General features: G+C 44.6%; 1 protein-coding gene across 4 annotated transcripts in view; it reads left to right on the top strand.

Moving 5' to 3' along the window:
- NT5C2 (5'-nucleotidase, cytosolic II) overlaps positions 1–20,298 on the top strand; it is a 252,325-nt gene that overhangs the window by 128,085 nt on the left and 103,942 nt on the right. For all 4 annotated transcript variants that reach the window (XM_073596131.1, XM_073596132.1, XM_073596130.1 and 1 more), the window contains one exon: positions 19,093–19,166. In XM_073596131.1, coding sequence (XP_073452232.1) covers positions 19,093–19,166 — 74 coding nt within the window. The remainder of the gene's footprint in view (positions 1–19,092; positions 19,167–20,298) is intronic.

Below are 20,298 nucleotides of genomic sequence, written 5' to 3'. Positions count from 1 at the left end.
CGAGAGAGTCCGGCTATGCCTGCCTTTTTCATTCAGCTGCTCCATTCATAGAAGCCTTACTACATCTTCTATAAATGAAACATGTTCTACGAATAGAGGGGGAAAGAGTATCTATCATCCACCCATCCTCCATTCTTCCAGATCCTGTTTCATTCAGAGAAGCTGTAGTACAGCTTCATTGATTGGAGCATCCCTTTATACGGGCATGTTCAAAGAATCGATCAGCAGACAGCACAGCTGATGTCTGCAGCACCCAATTACCAGCAGGGAAGAACAAGCATGTCTAAAGGGATCCCAGAGATATGTTCTTTCATATAATGCTCTTGAAACTTGATTTGAAGCCAGAACCTGTAATGTTTACAGGATCTTGCTGGCCCTTCATGCTAAACTCGAAGCAAAGACCAGCAAATAAGACCCAGTGATGACATTAGTGGGTCGCAAAAGAAGTATTGAAAATTAAAATAGTTTGTTGACTGTCCCAATTTATAACTATCCTTGAAAAAAGGGGTACTTGGAAAGGCTATGCAAATGGAAAACAAAATGTATTTCCCAGCACACATGCGAGCTAACTAGCAAATTAAACTGTGCAACAATTTGCATTGAAACAGAGGTTTTAGTTGCACATTTGCAAAATATATATGGAAGCCTCGTCAAGGCCCCTTTGTATAGTGTGGTCTTAAATCTATGAGTCACCGTAGTGGAGAATATTTAGCAATGGATATATAAAGTGCAGGTGTGCCTGGAGGGAGCCCATTCCTCCTTAAGGCTGGGTTCACACTGGTCCGACAAACGCTCCGACATTGGGAGCTCATGTCGCATGACGTGTGAAATTTAATGTTTCCCTATGGGAGCCGTCCTAACTGGTCCGACACAAGTCGTTCCGACTTTAGAAATGCTCCCTGTACTACTTTGGTCCGACTTTGATCCTACTTCAGCCTATTGACTATCATTGAAGTCGGATCAAAGTCGGATTGCCGTCTTGCATGATCCGACTTTGGCACGCGTCTTGTGCTCAGATGTTCTTGAGGGGGAACTCCGCGCCAAATTTTAAATAAAAAACCGGCATGGGTTCCCCCTCCAAGAGCATACCAGGCCCTTGGGTCTGGTATGGATCTTGAGGGGAACCCCCTACGCCGATAAAAGCGGCGTGGGGGTCCCCCCCAATCCATACCAGACCCTTATCCGAGCAAGCAGCCCGGCCGGACAGGAATGGGGGTGGGGACGAGCGAGCGCCCCCCCCCCTCCTGAACCGTACCAGGCCGCATGCCCTCAACATGGGGGGTTGGTGCTTTGGGGGAGGGGGCGCGCTGCGGCCCCCCACCCCAAAGCACCTTGTCCCCATGTTGATGAGGACAAGGGCCTCTTCCCGACAACCCTGGCCGTTGGTTGTCGGGGTCTGCGGGCGGGGGCTTATCGGAATCCGGGAGCCCCCTTTAATAAGGGAGCCCCCAGATCCCGGCCCCCCACCCTATGTGAATGAGTATGGGGTACAGCGTACCCCTACCCATTCACCTAGGAAAAGTGTCAATTTAAAAAAAAACACTACACAGATTTTTAAAGCATTTTATTAGACAGCTCCGGGGGTCTTCTTCCGACTTCGGGGGTCTCTCCGGTTCTTCTCCACGCTCTCCGGATCTTCTGCCGGGCTCCTCCGCTCTCTTCTGCTCTTTTGCCGCTCTTTTGCTAAAGCGGAGGAGCCTGGTCTTCAATCTTCTGCCTTCTGCCTTCTGCCCTCTTCTCCTGATGTTGACACGATGCTCTCCCCGGCTGGAATGCTCTCTGTGCGCTCTGCTCTGACTTATATAGGCGGTGACCCCGCCCCCTTATGCCGTCACAGTCCCTGGGCATGCTGGGACTGTGACGGCATAAGGGGGCGTGGTCATCGGGTGATGACCACGCCCCCTAAAACGTCACAGTCCCAGCATGCCCAGGGACTGTGACGGCATAAGGGGGCGGGGTCACCGCCTATATAAGTCAGAGCAGAGCGCACAGAGAGCATTCTAGCCCCAGAGAGCGTCGTGTCAACATCAGGAGAAGAGGGCAGAAGGCAGAAGATTGAAGACCAGGCTCCTCCGCTTTAGCAAAAGAGCGGCAAAAGAGCAGAAGAGAGCGGAGGAGCCCGGCAGAAGATCCGGAGAGCGTGGAGAAGAACCGGAGAGACCCCCGAAGTCGGAAGAAGACCCCCGGAGCTGTCTAATAAAATGCTTTAAAAATCTGTGTAGTGTTTTTTTTTAAATTGACACTTTTTTCCTAGGTGAATGGGTAGGGGTACGCTGTACCCCATACTCATTCACATAGGGTGGGGGGCCGGGATCTGGGGGCTCCCTTATTAAAGGGGGCTCCCGGATTCCGATAAGCCCCCCGCCCGCAGACCCCGACAACCAACGGCCAGGGTTGTCGGGAAGAGGCCCTTGTCCTCATCAACATGGGGACAAGGTGGTTTGGGGTGGGGGGGCCGCAGCGCGCCCCCCTCCCCCAAGGCAACAACCCCCCATGTTGAGGGCATGCGGCCTGGTACGGTTCAGGAGGGGGGGGGGCGCTCGCTCGTCCCCACCCCCATTCCTGTCCGGCCGGGCTGCGTGCTCGGATAAGGGTCTGGTATGGATTGGGGGCGACCCCCACGCCGTTTTTTCGGCGTAGGGGGTTCCCCTCAAGGTCCATACCAGACCCAAGGGCCTGGTATGCCTCTGGAGGGGGAACCCATGCCGGTTTTTTATTTAAAATTTGGCGCGGAGTTCCCCCCTAAAGATTCATACCAAACACAGTGCCGGCATTGGCGGGGATCCAAGTCGGATCCCCGTTCATTGAAAGTCGGACACATGCCAGCTTCATGTCGCAGGGCAAAGTCGGATCCAAAGTAGGACGGCTGTCGTGTCGCACCAGTGTGAACCCAGCCTAAAGGTACAGGGAGATATCAGAAGCTCAGCAGAGCACAATAGCAACTAAAAGTAACTGATGTGTCCCCACGCCAAATTCAGCAAGGTAAATAGAAATGTTGACTGCTCCAATTTACAACTAGCCTTTATAGCAAGGTGCACTTGAAAGAGCTATGCAAAAAAACTAAATGTATTTTCTAGCACACTTACCAGCTAGCCAGCAAAAATGCAAAAAAAAAAAAAAATTACACTAACAATTTGCATTTAAAAACAGATATTTTAGTTGCACAAAATGTGTAAATATATGTGGAAACTGCACTGCCTTGTTAAGGCCCCTCAGAATAATGCAGTTCTAAATCTAACCTTTGAGAACCTCCCTAAGGCTTTATATGCTTACATTACACCTTATCTTTTTTTTTTTTTTTTTAAAGAACATGTTTATTGTTGTCAAAAAACACATACAAATAAAAGAAACGTGTCATGTCAGCAGCATCAATGGTTATGAGCATTACATATATTCTAACTTGCTTTTCCATCATTGTTTACACCGGACTAAGGAGGTACTAGTATGTGCATAGCTTGGACATTGTAACTAGGTTAGCCATTTACATTGTAATGTTTATATTAAACTAGACATTTCCCCAAAATACCTTCCTAGAATAATGAAAACCGTAGCCTCCATAATCTTGCAGCTATACATTAGTGATCATGTAGTACAGGTATTATCGTTGGTTAGCCATGCGCTCCATATCTTATGGTACTTTTTAGGACAACCCCTGTGTATGTAGAGTACTTTTTTATATGGCAGGGATGCATTTACCTCTCTCAACCAGTCCTGGACAGAAGGAGAGGTAGTTCTCAACCAGTGTTTGGCAATTAGTTTCCTAGCACTAAACAGTGTTTCACTGAGGAGTGTATCCAGAGGCCTGGACAAGGTGTCTGGGAGTAGACCCAGTAAGCACGGCCTGGGGTCCAGTTGTAGTGGTGAACCCATATGGTCGTGGAGGAATTTTATAATCTGCGTCCAGTATTCAGTTATTACTGGGCATGACCAGATCAAGTGGAAAAAGGAACATGGAGTGCCTAGACATCTTGGGCAATTTAGATTCTGGCTTGGAGAGAATTTGGCTATTCTGGCAGGTGTGAGATAAGACTTATGAATAATGTACAGTTGAGTCAGGCGTTCGGATAATTTAGGTGAGGTTTTCCGTACATTTTCCAATATATTTTCCCAATCAGTGTTGTCTATTTGGCCGAGGTCTGCCTCCCATTTGAATTTTGCTATATCTACTATTCTGGCAGTGGTTCTAGTACGTAATGCGGTGTACAGGTTGGATATAAGTTTTTCTGGAGAGGAGCCTGTGATGATGTCCACCAGTGGGAGCGTTTGTGGATTGGGAAAGCCGTTTGTAAATTGCGCCTGAAGCACGTGTTTTAGTTGCAAATAGCTAAATTGCATAGTAGAGGGAAGGTCAAACTCTTCGCAGAGTGTTTGGAAGTGTCTTACCCCAAATATAGTAATAACCTGGAAGAGGAACACTATGCCCCTTGCAGCCCACCTGTTAGCCCCCTGTAAGATCAGTAGTTCCCTCAGAAGGGGATTGTGCCATAAGGGTGTGTGTGAGTGGAAAAAGTCAGTACTGGACATTTTGATCGCTTTTCCCCATACATAGCAATGCTGGTGTAACAGTGGGTGCCGTACCTTATTTGTTCGTCTCCTGCTCTCATTCCTAAATAGGACTTGTAGTGGGGAGTACATATTATCATTTGGTCTTTCACATACCAATGTTTGATATCTAAGTTCATCAGTCTTGTGAATATGATAGAAATGTGAAAGCTGTGCAGCTATATAATAGGTGTGTAGATCTGGTATGGCCGCTCCACCTGACGAGGTTGGGTTTTTAATCGTGTTCCAAGCAAGTTTGTGCCTGTTAGACCCCCCATATGAAAGAGTTGATGATTTGATCCATCTTTTTAAAGATCTCTAGTGGGATTAGCACTGGGGAGTTCCAAAATATGTACAAAAGTTTTGGCAGAAGTACCATTTTAAATAAATTAATTCTCCCCATTACTCCTAGAGGAAGCCTGGCCCAGGATTGTGTACGAGATTTTAGAAGGGGGAAGAGTGGTTCGATGTTATTTACTATAAATTCACGGAGATCTCTTGTAATAGTCACGCCCAGATATTTAATTGAGGCCACTCTTTGTAGTGGAAGGGAGGCCGCATGATGGGAGGGAGGTGAGTGGTCAAGGGGGAGAATCTGTGATTTGGACCAGTTCATATTTAGCCCTGAATGCTTCCCAAATTCCCCGATAATAACAAGAACTCTTTGAAGAGAAGGGCCAGTGTCCTCTAGTTATAGAAGCATATCGTCGGCATATAAAAGTTTTTCTGTTAGGGGTCCCTTGGTCAGTCCTCGTACATTTGGGCTTAACCTGAGTGAAATGGCCAGGGGTTCCACAGCCAGGGCATAGAGTAGAGGGGACAACGGGCATCCCTGTCTGGTCCCAGGGGGAAGAGGTCGGATGTGTGCCCATTAACTACCACTCTAGCCAAGGGGGAGTAGTATAGTAATTTTACCCATTTAATAAACTTGGGCCCGAATCCGAATCCCTTAAGGCATTCCCACAGGTACCCCCATTCCACCGAATCAAAAGCTTTTGCGGCGTCTAACGCCACCACCGCCCTGTCTCCCACGTTCTCATGATCAGCTTGAATGTTCATGTATAATCGTCATAAGTTCATGGCTGTATTCATGCCAGGCATGAACCCCGTTTGATCCGAATTTATTAAGGAGAGAATACTTTGGTTAAGGCGCATGGACAAAATTTTGGCTAGTATTTTAATGTCCGCTTGGAGGAGCGAGATTGGGCGGTAGGATTCTAGGTGGTGGGGGTCCTTGCCTGGTTTGGGAATCACTATGATTACTGCTTGACGAAGGGATTCAGGTAGGGTCTCGGTTTCAAATATATGGTTAAACAGCAGTAATAATTCGGGGATAAGAATTTCCGAGTAGGCTGCGTAAAAGTCGAGTGGTAAACCATCGCCTCCAGGGGCTTTTGCTGGTGCCAGAGATGCTATGGCGAGTGCTATTTCATCCAAGTTAAGGGGGGCCTCTAGCTCAGTGACTTGAGATTCTGACAATTGGGGAAGGGGGATGTCTTTAAGAAAGGTCTGGGTCTCTTGTGTAGGGACTTGTACTTTCGAGGATTATAGGTCCATAAAGTATGTTTGAAAGGCTTTTGCCACTGTTGGAGGGTCTGAGTATGTGACAGAGTTTGGCCCAAGGAGTGTAACCACCACTGGTGGACTCATATCCTGACGAGCAAGGTATGCTAATAATTTGCCCGCGCGTTCACCTTGTTCAAAAATCCGTTGCTTCACAAAGAAGAGTTTTTGTTTAGCTTTTTCAAAGTTTAACTGGTCTACAAGGCGGGTTTGGAGCTGGAGTGCAGACGCCCTTTCCTGTGAAGGATCATTTTGGAACTCCCTAGTGATCAAGTCCAATTTGTCAGAGGCCTGGCACAAAATAGCTTTGGAGGAGGTTTTGGCTCTATTTATCCGGGAAGATAACATAGTGCGTGCATGGAGTTTAAATGTTTCCCATACCATACCCTCAGGGGCTGTGTCCCTATTGGTATTAAAGTAGTATTTCCATTCACTGTGAATGTCCTCTTGGTCCTTTAGTGTAGCCAGCCAAAAAGGGTGTAAGCGCCAGGTACGGGGGCCACTATTCGGGGCTAGCTTTAACGTGGCCCAGCATGGGGCGTGGTCTGAAAGGGATCTGGTGTGGTAACCTGAGTCAGTTAGTAGGGGAATTAGGGTGTCTGATATTAGGATGAGCTCGATCCGGGACATAGTAGAATGTGTCGCCGAAAAACAGGAGTATAACGTGGTATTGGGATATTTGTATCTCCAAGTGTCAGTTAGTGAAAATTCCCTTAGTGTGCGCCCAAATCTAGTGGTATCAGGGGGGTGGGGGTTTGGATGTGTTTGTAGTCTGTCTTTGCGGGGGTTAAGTACCATATTGAAGTCCCCTAACCAAATACTTTGGATGTTGGGGTGTTGTGTCATATATAATAATCCCTCTGTGATTAAGGTGGAATTGTATGGGGGAGGGATATAGAATGCCATTAATAAGTACTGAATTCCATTAAGTGTGCAGTGTAAGAAAATATATCTACCCTGTAGGTCTGTACGTACCGATATTATTGCAAATGGGGTAGTTTTAGCTATGAGGATTGAAATTCCCCGGGAGTACGGAGTGTGGGTGGAGTGGAACGCCCAGCCAATCCAGGGGCGCTTTAACGCTCGTTGAAGTTGTCCTGTGGCATGCGTTTCTACGAGGCTCTGTATGACTTGAGTATATTAAATATCGCTGTGCGTTTGATTCTCTCCCGGAGCACCCGGACGTTCCAGGAGAGAAATTTTACATTAGCCATAATGCTCTATTGGCAAATATTGGAAGGATGATTGTGAAATATTGTGGGGGCATGCACCCCACCACACTCCGCACCATGGTAGACATAACTCTGTCCCCTTCCTTGCAGGGAAACAACTATGTATTAGCATCCTGAGACATGAAATAACATTAAACATGTTTCTTAACTTAACATTACCCTCTACCCCCCTCCCTACCCTCAGCCTCCCAAACTTGACTGGGGTATGCATCCCAAAACTAGTGCAGTGACAAAAAATTAATCGCATATAGCAATCAAGAAAAAAAAGTATTGCACTTTTGAACGTGCCCCCACCAGCAGGAGCCTATTTGGCAACGCCGGTGGCGGTATAACCAGCAACCTTTGGGTGCGAACAGATTCTGGATAGAAATCCAGCAATGGAGAACGTGTAACCTCTGCGACCCACTACCGTGGGTATGTCGCATTAACCTGAGCCTGTGCTCCGCCGTGGCATCAAAACTTAAAGTATTTTCACCAAAAAAAAAGGGGGGAAAAAGAAAAAGGAAAAAAATGAGGAGAGGTGTCCAGGGTTATGGTGTGGTCTTGAAGCACCCCCCGTGTCTGGGTGAGATGGTTTAGCGATGGGAAGAGACGATCAGTTCCATGTTCCAGACTGTGTGTCGACACCAACTGCAACATGTCCGCTGCAAAAACCATCTATTGAGGTTAATTTGGCGGCCCTGAATATGGGCTAACGGACGTTCTGAAAATTGGAAAGTCATGGTGACGGAAGTCCAATCAGAACAACTTTGGGCCGGGGGACCAAGTAGCATGTAGGTGTTGGGCTTTAGTCATTGTAGATTCAAAGTATTCCTGATCATGCGGTGGTATTGTGTAGGCGGGTCTTATATGGTAAAGGACAGTGGGTATAATAGGTGAGGTAGGGAAACGTCCCGGTAGAATAAAAGAAGGCACTTACATCAGTATTAGGGCGATAGGGCTATCATGTTGGGCGATTTCTTGCAGCATCCTGTTGATCTATCCATTCCAAGGCCATAGTAGGATCCTCAAAAAAGTGCACTCGATCTTCTCCAACCACGCGGAGGCGAGCTGGAAACAGCATTGCATATTTAATGTGGTGTGCACGTAGGCGACGTTTGACCTCTGTGAAACGTGCTCGCTGCCTCTGCACCTCAGCAGAGAAATCCGGAAATGCTGATATGAATCCAGATTGAAAGGGAATGTTGCCCTTGAGCCTGGCCATTCGAAGTACAGCGTCACGATCTTTAAAGTTCAGTAGTTTTGCAATAAAGGTACGGGGTGGTGCTCCTTCAGGTGGGCGGCGTGCCGGCATGCGGTGAGCGCGCTCCACCACAAAGGTAGTAGAGAAGGTATCTCTGCCATATGCGTTTATTAGGATTTTCTCCAGGAAGGTGGCAGGGTCTGCACCCTCCGCGCCCTCAGGCAGGCCAATAAATCGCAGACTGGATCTGCGAGACCGGTTCTCAAGGTCATCATGCTTCTGTGCAAGTTGCTGCATCTGTCTCTGCAAGTCCTCATAAGAATGCTGCAAAGGATGTAAAATGTCCTCCGCCCGCCCTATCCTGGTCTCAGCTTCAGTGACCCTCTCCCTTAGTTTAGTCATATCATGTCTCATAAGAGATATGTCCACCTTAACTTCCTCAATTTTAGACGTTAGGGTAGTCTGGCATAGTGAAATAGCTTCCAGTACCTTAGCCGTTCCGTCTTCTGTTGGATCTGAGGGGGGTGCCGCGTGTGTTGCTGGCGCGGCGCCATCTTGCTCCTCTGTGTCCCGCTCCGTCCTCCGGTATCTATCCAGGGAAAAGGAGGCAGCGGTGTTTCTCTTTGGAGGGGACATGATCCGGTATGTCTGCGCAGCCGATAGACAGAGTTTGGGTGAGTTTCAGGCCGATTTTAGGTGCAGGATGAGGGTAGAAGGATCGCCACAAGCGGAGCTCCGGTCACACACGTCCTCTCACATTGCTGTCCAGGCCACGCCTTCACATTACACCTTATCTTTAAGGGCCCATTCACACCATGTGCGCCTTACATCTTGTAGTGGCCAAAAGGAACTTATTGAAATTAAAAAAAAAAAGTGGACAGAGCGATGCAATGATCTGTGATCAGTTTTAACGCAGCGGCTGGTGTGAATAGTCCCTCTGTTCACAAATATGCAAATTGGATGCGCATTGAACTGCATCCAATTCGCAAGACATGTGAATCAAACCGGCTTTCTATGGAGCCAGTTCATATATGTGCGGGCCGGCTGCAGTGCATTTTTCATTAAAGTCCTGTATGATTTTCAGTCCGGTGCAGGTACTATTTCAAGTGTCATACACCTAACAAATTTGCACCTAAACCGATGAATCGAAACGCACCAGACTCCTTTGAGAAATCGTACTGAACCCGGCCCGTGCACCTATGTGAACCAGCTCTAAGTGTACTTACAGTTGCTTCACACAAGCAGTTAATACCTCGTTGATACATTGCAACATGAAACTGTGGAAGGTTTTCAAGTTACAGCTTTTCTCCTAAGCAGTACAGGAATTTCTGCAATGCTACAATTTTTCATGTCTTAATTTGTCGCATGACATTGTACATGTGAAAGATTTGCATTCAAGTACAATTTTTATTAAAACATGAATATTTACACTTAATTTTACTAGATATTTCACTATACAGCATGCCCCTGGTGACCTCATTACATGCAAGGCCACAGTAGCTATAAAACTAATTTACCCATATTGTGGGATGACCTTTTCTGTTTATAACACCAAAACAAATTACTGTGTAATCTGTGTAAATCATTCATTAAGTCTACGATGTGATAAGTGAGGAAAAACTACAGATGTTCTCCACTGTAAACAAATTCCCCCCTTAACCTTTTTAAAGAAGAAGAATATGAAATGGCAAAGACCTGGAAGTGGTAGGATTTAAAGGATAACTCCACTTTCAGAAAAATATCAAATAAATGGACACGGGTAAACAAACAGCGATTTCTTCAGAATGGCTGAATCTGCAACAAAGTTTGTTAAAATTCTTGCAATGTACATAAATCGCCCAGAGGGAAATGTTGTTTTTTTTTTTTTTTTTTTTTCCTCAACAAAAGTGGAGTTACTTTTTACTGTGTTCGCTATATATCAGATTACTGTGTTCTGATACCTGAAATTCAGACGGTAATTAATTAGTCCATGGGCTGGGATGCCTGTGACTACAACATGCACTTGGAACCATAGGGGAGAGTAGGACAGTTGGAATTTTCACCTGATAGCTTGCTCTTTCTTGAGATAGGAATGATGTGACCATATAATAGCAAACACTTCTAGAACATACGCTTTCTTGCATTGAAACATTGTGATCAGTTTGCATGCTATAATAGTTTTCTTCTTAAAGCATAAGTATGGGCTCATGAGATCTACATACTCCTCTCCATGCTGTAGCATTGCTGTCCCACGTCAACACTAGACCAAGAACTGAGCAATCACATGACCACTGATCGCTTAGCTCTGTCTGCTCTAAGTAAAGAGCTGTGATTGTCAGTCACCATTCTCCAGCGTGTACTAAGGAGGGTGCAGACGCCTCTGGCTCTCAGCCGCATGCTGGGAGGTGGAGACAGCTGTCAGTCAGGCAGCCCAGTAGATGCTGACAATATTCTTGGGAGAATTCCAAAGTCTAGAGCAGGCCGACTGTCAGCTGATAGTGGGTAATAGCTATCAGCTGACTTTGGATCACAGGAGAACAAAGTCGGTGTACTCCTTTAACCCACAATAGTATGGCCAAAAAATCCTTGGCCATGCATCTCTTTTTAAAGTGGTTGTAAACTCTGTTACACCACTTGTACCTACCGGTAAGCCTATAATTAGGCTTACCGGTAGGTACTGTAAATATCTCCTATACTTGCACAGTTTAGGAGATATTCACTATATACTCTGCTGCCGATGTCATCGGCGCATGCGCACTGAAGAAATGGCCTGCTGGTGCCCTTTTTTTCAGGGCCCGTGCCGTGACCAGTGGCTCTGGGAGTGACATCATCGCGGCTCTGGCCAATCACATCGCTGGTACCTGGAAGTCACTCTGGTGAAAGATTTCAGCCGTGGGAGCGGAGAGCGAGTAGCACTTCAGGGCATCGTTCTAAGGTATTTCATAATGAGCTCATTATGCCTTTTTATCTTGCAGGTTTTTTTTGGGGGGGGGGGGGGGGGGGGTTAATGTCTAGGTGCCTTTTTCAGTGTCTGTGCTTAGCTTATATTAAAAAATATTAGTTTCCATAAACCATATTGATCTGGCCATTAAAGCTACAATTTAAAATGATACTAAAGTCTTGATCCTTCATGTTATACTTGCCTGCTCTGTGTGTAGTGGTTTTGCACAGAGCAGCACAGATACTTCTCTTCTGTGGCCCTTCCCTCCTGTTGAGTGTCCCCACAGCAAGCAGCTTGCTATGGGGGCACACAAGCCACTGCTCTTTGTGTCCATTCAGACAGAGCTGCAGCCTGTCCCCGCCCTTCTCATTGGCTTACTCACTTTGACAGCAGCGGGAGTCAATGGTGCCCTGCTGCTGCCTCAGCCAATGAGGACAGCCGAGCCTCTTGTGCAACATCACTAGATCGAGATGGGGCTCAGGTAAGCATTAGGGGCCTGAGGAGGGCTTCTGCACACAGAAGGTTTTTTATCCAAATGCATAGAATGCATTAAGATAAAAAAACCGTCTGCCTTTACAACCACTTTAAGCCTAGTACACACTCTTTTTTTTATTTATTTATTTATTTTTTGCTTTGCTCACGGACTGAACAATATAAGAAACGAGAGAGCTCGGGAGGAGCAGCTGTACTAACCAATTTTAGTACAGCGATCTCCCCGCTGAGCTATTGTATTCTGGCAGGGGGATGCCCCCCTCCCTGCCAGAACACACCGGCCAGTGCTTTCATCCCTTGGCTGAGAGCGCTGATCGGATGTGTGTCTTCACTTACCGCTAGAATATCTTTCACCCTCACACCTTTTGTAGATGAAGAATCACATTGTATTGAATTAACAAGTTACTTCTCACATAGCAGCAGAGGGGTAACAAACTCCTAACAAAGCACTAGGTACCATATGTTTACACTAGAGCATACAATATATTATATCTGTGTCTATGGAAACCTGTATTGATGGGTCCTACATAACCTAATATGATATCGTTCATTGGCTCAAAAAAATTCCCAGTCATTCTTCCTTCTCCATGTTGGCAAATGTTTGCAGTATTTATTTAGCTTCTGTTGAAGCAACTGAAAACCTTGCATCATCCTGCACCTATTTACCCTTTGTGCCAGACATGCCTCTGATATCTGTTACAAATCAGAATCCGCAGTTGCTCTTATGGAAAGCTTGTATATTCCCCTGTGTCATCAAAGTCATTCCCTTTCTGTGTTATCTGTATCCTTGCAAACTCTGCCTGGTGCATTTTAGCTGAGTGGTCTTTACTTGGTTAAATTCTAAGTATGGATTTATTTAAGAAAAATATTCTATGTTTTTGGTCTTGTGCATAGGTTATAAAATAAATTACAATACCAATCAGTTCTGGTTTTTTATGGGAAAATACTATAATACCCTGTTCCCTTAGCACATTCACATTATTTTACACATATCGTATGCTAAATATTTCATAGGCTAGCAAGGCACTGGTTGACTTTCAGAATGGAAAGTCAAGAGGGGGATGGACCATTCATTTACATTTGATAATCCCTACCATGTAATGTATACTGGACAAGCTGTTATACAAATGTGTCAGATGACTACTTTCGTATGGTGGTGAGTCACTGATCTGAAACAAATATGGAGTACAAGAGTCCAGAGTTTATTGGCTGCATATGATATGAAGTTCAGTCACTCACAGGCTAGCATCAAGTTGACAACCTGGATCCTCCACCTATAAAATTTAAGCCTGCATGAACAGATTACTACTTCTATCATTACGGTGTATGTTGAGCCAAAACATTTTTATTTTACTTTAGATAGAGTGGGGATGGGTTTTTCCTGCTACCCAGGGCTCCATTACAGAGATTTGATTTCTTGTCCAGGCAGAGTGTAAGTGTAAATCGTCAACTGCAACAGTGACGGAACAAAACACTTTTTTTACTTTTTTTAGTATTTTTATTTCTGTCTGTGTTGCAGATTTTCTCTCACTTTCAACACTGTTTGGTAAAACTGTTACAGGGACAAAAAGTAAAGGTAAATCCTTTTAATAAAGTCCAGATAGCAGTAGAAACCTATGAGGTGTTCTAACCCTACCCCCCCTTATTCAAAGCTTAAAAAAATTTGCCTTACAGTGGAGCACCATCCAAAACTGGAAGCTCCACTTATCTGCCTCCTCCACCCTCTCTGGTGCCACATTTGGCACCTTTTGGGGAGGTACCTGTTTTTGACAGGTGCCTGCTCCCACTTACGGGTGATTTTGCCGTGGCCCCCTCCTCCTTCCCCTGCCACCAGGCCATTCACAAAGCGCAGCACGCTCTGCACATGTGCAGTAGGGGACAGTAGGGTAATCCTTGTTTCCCTTACAAGCAATGGCGGCGGCAGCACTCGAGAGCTGATGGAAACATCGGGCGGGGTGCCGACAACGCGGGATCCCTGGACAGGATATAGTTAAAAGTCATCAGCTACAGTATTTTTAGCTGTTGACTTTGAATTTTTTCTGAAGGAGGCTGGACCTCCTCTTTAAAGTGGTTGTAAATGTTCACCTTGTAAAACGACCCATTCAGTTTAAAATCGAAATGAAAGGAAAAACATTTGTGTATAGATAGGAAAAAATACAGTGTGATTCATAAGTATACAGTTTAAACGTAGTATAAAACGAGAACAATGTAAGATATATTTTGTTACCTCTAACAGAATTGTAGGGAAATGTTTCCAGTTTTTTTAAAAAAACAGTCACAGATGTACAATGTGTGCACCCTTAGTCACACGACACACATCGAGCCGGTAATCCATTTCTGCCCAAACGCGAGTTAAAATATCTGAATCAAGTGCAGTGATCGTGGCTGTGATGCACTGTTTCAGCACCGCTAGATCAACCGGTAGGGGAGGGGTGAATACATTGTGCTTTATGTACCCCCACAGGAAAAAGTCACAAGGTGTTAAGTCAAGACTTCTGGGTGGCCATTGGATCAGTGGCATGTTGTACTCCGCGGCTCGTCCAATCCATTGTGAGGAGGATGTTCATTGAGGTAATCTTGCATGTTGCATGTCTCCTGACCAGTGTGGTGGTGCACCATTCAATTGGAGAATAAAGTTGTCACTGTCGTCCTGCAACTGTGGCATCAACCAAAGACTTAACATGTCCAGAAAAGAGCCTCCCATGATAGTTTTCTCATTAAAAATGAAGGGGCTGTACACTTTCTTTTTGGACAGAGCGCAGAACACATTTACCTTAGGGGAATCTCGCACGTGTTGCACTGTAAATCTGGGATTCTCTGTTCCCCAAAAGCGAACAATTTGCTTGCTTACCTGACCATCTCACGTGAAATGCATTGGTGAAAAGGAAGTGATCAGCAAAATCATTACTTTCAAAATGATGCTGCATTTCGGCACAAAATTTAAAGCGTTTTTTGTCTTGTTAAGGTCAGTGAGATTTTGCAACATCTGCACTTTGTATGGAATCATTTTCAACTACTTTCTGAAAATTCTCTAGACAGTGGGCTGTGAAATCTGCACTTCACGACTCATCCTCAGGGTTGATTTTCCCAGGCTTCGTTGAATGGTGGCGCAAACACTATCGACGACTTCTACCGATACACACGGTCGTCCAGGACTTTTAAGTTTGCACAAACAGCCCATAGTTTCAAATGTTTTATGCCAATCGTAGATAGATTTTCTGGTTGGAGGTTTTCTGAATCGTGATTGAAAATACCATTGCACAACAGTTACAGATTCCGTTTTGCTCAATTCAAGAACACAAAACTCCTTCTCCACTGCAGATGCTGCCATTTTGAATGACTACTCAGGTGAGAAACGCGCTATCGCGTAGCGGGACACACTTTTATGAGTACATCTACCCAACGGTTCGCAGTTGTGGTCTGTGTCTTCTTCAACTGTTACTGTTTTACAGCATCTGGAAACTGTATACTCTATGAATCTCCCTGTATATACGGTTGTGCTCATAAGTTTACATACCCTGGCAGAATTTGATTTCTTGGCCATTTTTCAGAGAATATGAATGATGATGACAAAAGCTTTTCTTTCACTCATGGTTAGTGTTTGGCTGTAGTCGTTTATTATCAATCGATTGGGTTTACTCTTTTTAAATCATAATGGCAACAGAAACTAATCAAATGGCCCTGATCAAAAGTTTACATACCCTGGTGATTTTGGCCTGATAACATGTACACAAGTTGACCCAAAGGGGTTTGAATGGCTATTAAAGGTAACCATCCTCACCTGTGATCTGTTTGCTTGTAATTAGTGTGTGTGTGTGTATAAAATGTCAGTGAGTTTCTGGACTCCTGACAGACCCTTGCATTTTTCATCCAGTGCTGCACTGACGTTTCTGGATTCTGAGTCATGGGGAAAGCAAAAGAATTGTCAAAGGATCTGTGGGAGAAGTTAGCTGAACTGTATAAAATGGGAAGGGATATAAAGGGGTATAAAAAGATATCCAAGGAATTGAGAATGCCAATCAGCAGTGTTCAAACTCTAATCAAGAAGTGGAAAATTAGGGGTTCTGTTAAAACCAAACCACGGTCAGGTAGACCAACTAAGATTTCAGCCACAACTGCCAGGAAAAACCCACAAATAACTTCAGGTGAAATACAGGACTCTCACACTCTATGTGTTGTGACTGTTTCAAGATGCACAATAAGGAGGCACTTGAAAGATGGGCTGCATGGTCGAGTTGCCAGTAGAAAGCCATTACTACGCAAATGCCACAAAGTATGCTGCTTAAAATACGCTAAACAGCACAGAGACAAGCCTCAAACCTTCTGGCACAAAGTCATTTGGAGATTTGGAGTGATGAGACCAAAATTGAGCTTTTTGGCCACAACCATAAACGCTACATTTGGAGAGGAGTCAACAAGGCCTATGATGAAAGGTACGGAGGTGGATCGCTGATGTTTTGGGGATGTGTGAGATACAAAGGCACAGGAAATTTGGTCAAAATTGTTGGCAAGATGAATGCAGTATGTTATCAAAAATTACTGGAGGAACATTTGCATTCATCAGCCAGGAAGCTGTGCATGGGATGTACTTGGACATTCCAACATGACAATGATCCAAAACACAAAGCTAAGTCGACCTGTCATTGCCTACAGCAGAATAAAGTGAAGGTTCTGAAGTGGCCATCTCAGTCTCCTGACCTCAATATCATTGAGTCACTCTGGGGAGATCTCAAATGTGCAGTTCATGCAAGACAGCCCAATAATTTACAGTAACTGGAGGCTTTTTGCCAAGAGGAATGGGCAGCTTTACCATCTGAGAAGATAAAGAGCCTCATCCACAAATGCCACAAAAGACTTCAAGCTGTCATTGATGTTAAAGGGGGCAATACACGGTATTAAGAACTGAGGTATGTAAACTTTTTGATCAGGGTCATTTGGGTAGTTTCTGTTGTTATTATGATTTAAAAAGAGTAAACACAGTTGCTTGATAATAAGGCCCCTTTCACACTGGGGCGGTGGGGGCGTCGGCAGTACAACAGCGCTATTTTTAGCGCTGCTGTACCGTCGTTCTTGCAGCGATATTCGGCCGCTAGCGGTGAGGTTTTAACCCCCGCTGGCGGCCGAAAAAGGGTTAAAATCCCTTGTACAGCGCGGCTATAGCCGCGGTATTGCCGCGGTATAGCCGCGCTGTCCCATTGATTTCAATGGGCAGGAGCGGTGAAGGAGCGGTGAATACACCGCTCCTTCACCGCTCCAAAAAATCGGTTTGCAGGACTTTTTTCACCGCCCTGCCAGCGCGCCGCTTCAGTGTGAAAGCCCTCGGGCTTTCACACTGAACAAACAGTGGAGGCTGTTTAGGGGCGGTTTGCAGGCGGTATTTTTAGCGCAATACCGCCTGCAAACCGCCCCAGTGTGAAAGGGGTCTAAATGGCTTCAGCCAAACAATAACCATGAGTGAAAGAAAAGTTTTTGTGTTATCATTCATATTCTCTGAAAAATGGCAAAGAAATCATAAATGCCAGGGTATGTAAACCTATGAGCACAGCTGTATAAATACCTTTTTTTTTCACTTTTTTATAAGTGATCACATTCCCTCTGTTCCCAGCTGCATAAAAGCTGAAGGAGAAGAAACAAGAGAACACTGATCTTTCCAGTAATGAATGCCTGTGCAGGGAGGGGCGTGTCAGGACAAGTCTGATCATTGGAGGAGAGCAGGCTGAGTTCCCAGCATAGCTATAGAACTGACCACGGTGTGTTCTCCTGCTTAGTATGGTCAGGTTTTTTCTGTCAGATTCATACTTACCTAGGTGGATGCAGCATCGGTCCCCCACCGGCTTGAACACTGAGAACCGAGCAATCGGTTCCCAGAGCTTCCTTAGCAGAGAGCTGGTGACTGTCAGGGGGTGTGTGGCTAAACTTGGAAGACGTTTTACTTTAATGCAGACAATGCATTAAGGTAAAAAAACCTTTTAGCCTTTACAACCACTTTAAAACCTTTTTTAAATGCGGGAGTAAACTCTAAACCTAAACTTGTACCTACAGGTAAGCTTATCATAAGTACCATACACTGTTTAGATATTCACATAGGCTCCAGCTCATGATGTCACTGTGCATGCCCAGTATGCTCTGCATTCAGGGCATGCAGAATGAAAAGAGTCCCATTTTGCAATGGTGACTTGCGCGCTGGAGTGATGTCATCGTGACCCAGCCATTCAAACAGCACCGGAGAGCTTCATTTGAAAGTGCATACTAGCAAATTATGGCACAAACTTGCAGGGGGCCCATTTAAAAAAAAAAAAAAAAATAGTGGAGTTTACTACCACTTTGAAGATGACTACAAATGGCATTACAGTTATAATGCAATTAACATGGCATTTGTAAGCTTGTTGTTGTTGGTTTTTTTTTTTTTTTTTTTGTACTGTGTTCATTAAACTATTATTTTCACAATTGGGAATAAATTATGTGAACAGATGAAAGAGTCTGTTACAAACCATATTTTCTAAAGCTGAAATCTTTTGCTATAGCCCTACTTTGGGGCACAAATTTGCAATGGGCCCCCTTCTGCACTGTAAGGGGTAAATAAATGCCCGTTAAATCTTGGAGGAATAAGCTGTAATACTTGAAATACTCCTCGTGTCAGCAGGCTCCCTCCATCTGAGGGAGCCTTACCTCATCAAGTACAATGCAAGGCCAGAAGTCCCACAGTAATACATAAGGACTGCAAGAAACAGCCTGGTGCGTCAGGGAGAAGAGGAGAGCGCCGAAGTCTTCAGGAGCGAGGTATAATGTAAGTATTACACCTTATTTCTCTTCCCACAGACTTAACAAGCTTTTACCCCTTCCATTTTGGAGGGGGGGGGGGGGGGGGTGCTGCTGCTGCAAGGGTAATTTATGTGCATTACCCAGAGTTGGGCTCTAACAAGTCGGTTTGTTACATTAATTCAATTTTGCTGTGTTTCCTTGATAATTGTATTCCAAATTGTGGAAGGTATGCCTTTGAGGATCGCTTAACAATTATGTTTTGAGGTAGTGACACTAAAGCAGTTATCAGCCCAGGAGGAAATAATATCCTGACTGCCAGTTGCTTCCATGAACAGTTAATAAGGTCACATCACCTCATCCAATCATCTCATGTGTAATTTTCTTTTTTTGTCCTCCAGGGTCTTTGTGAACAGAAGTCTAGCCATGGAAAAAATCAAGTGCTTCGGATTTGATATGGATTATACACTTGCTGGTGAGCATGGAAAGAATTCTGTAGCCTTTACAAAGAATCTATTTATAACTTTTCCTTTTACCCTCAGCATGTTGTCACCCTTTCTTAGAACTATTTTTCAGATGATATTTAGGTCAGCTAAGCCTGGGAAACCTTTTGAGTGAACAGGGAATGACAAGAAAGGCGTACCAACACATCCCAGCCTAAACCAGTAAAGGTATAGGATTAGGATTCTCCTGATGTTCTGATAAACATGGACAAGCTGCATCTTATCATTATAGAAATAATTTGGCCTACACTCCAGAACCCTCTTTCTCTGTATAGCAGTATATTTAAAACAGTCATACTCAAGTATAAAGTTTGAATGATGACTATCGTCTGATTGATCTAATTTTAGTGGGATCGTGCAATGATTGGGAGGTGAACACTGAACCTAAACACTTGATATGGTGACTGAAATCCATCAATACCTTTTAGTAGTAGTGGTTTTTGCTGTCACACTTGTAAACTACCACTACCCATTTTCTGTATCTTTCAAATATAGCAGTGTGTGTATACAAGCCATTCTGTTTTTAAATTTGTCGTTTGCATCTTTTAGTAGAGGGACTAAAGACAGGTTACTTCTTTATTTCTGCAAAAAGTTTTTTTCTAAATTAGACATCATATAATTTTTGAATCTTGCTTTAGTTGCCAAAACTTTTTTTTTCAGTTTTGGATTGAGTAGGGGACAAGTAATATTTGCTATTTGTGTACCACTGAGCCTGTGCACCGACAGGAGTCCCCATTGGAAAATACTCCCTTACCTTTTTTTTTCTGGGGGAAACTCTAAAATTTTTAATTTACCCCTTTCTTTCCTGTAGACACCAGTAGAGGTCGACCGATATATCGGCCGATATTTGGCGTTTTTTTACTTAATCGGCATCGATTGTGCTGATAAAAAAGGCCGATTATAACTTCAGCCGTGACTTGCAAATGACTTCTGTAATAGAAGTTAATGCAAGTTTCCTGAAGTTATCTGTGGAGAGGATTCTCTCCTCCTCTGGGCAGCCTGCCAAGTCTGATAAGAAGATACATTTGTATCTTTCAGGTTCTTTTTATCAATAGACTGAACTCCGTGTGTAGAAGTTCTCAGTTTAACCATTTAAAGACTAAA

This window comes from Aquarana catesbeiana, linkage group LG08 (assembly GCF_042186555.1).
Source record: "Aquarana catesbeiana isolate 2022-GZ linkage group LG08, ASM4218655v1, whole genome shotgun sequence".
NCBI lineage: Eukaryota > Metazoa > Chordata > Amphibia > Anura > Ranidae > Aquarana > Aquarana catesbeiana.
This window is presented reverse-complemented; position numbering and strand designations above follow the sequence as displayed.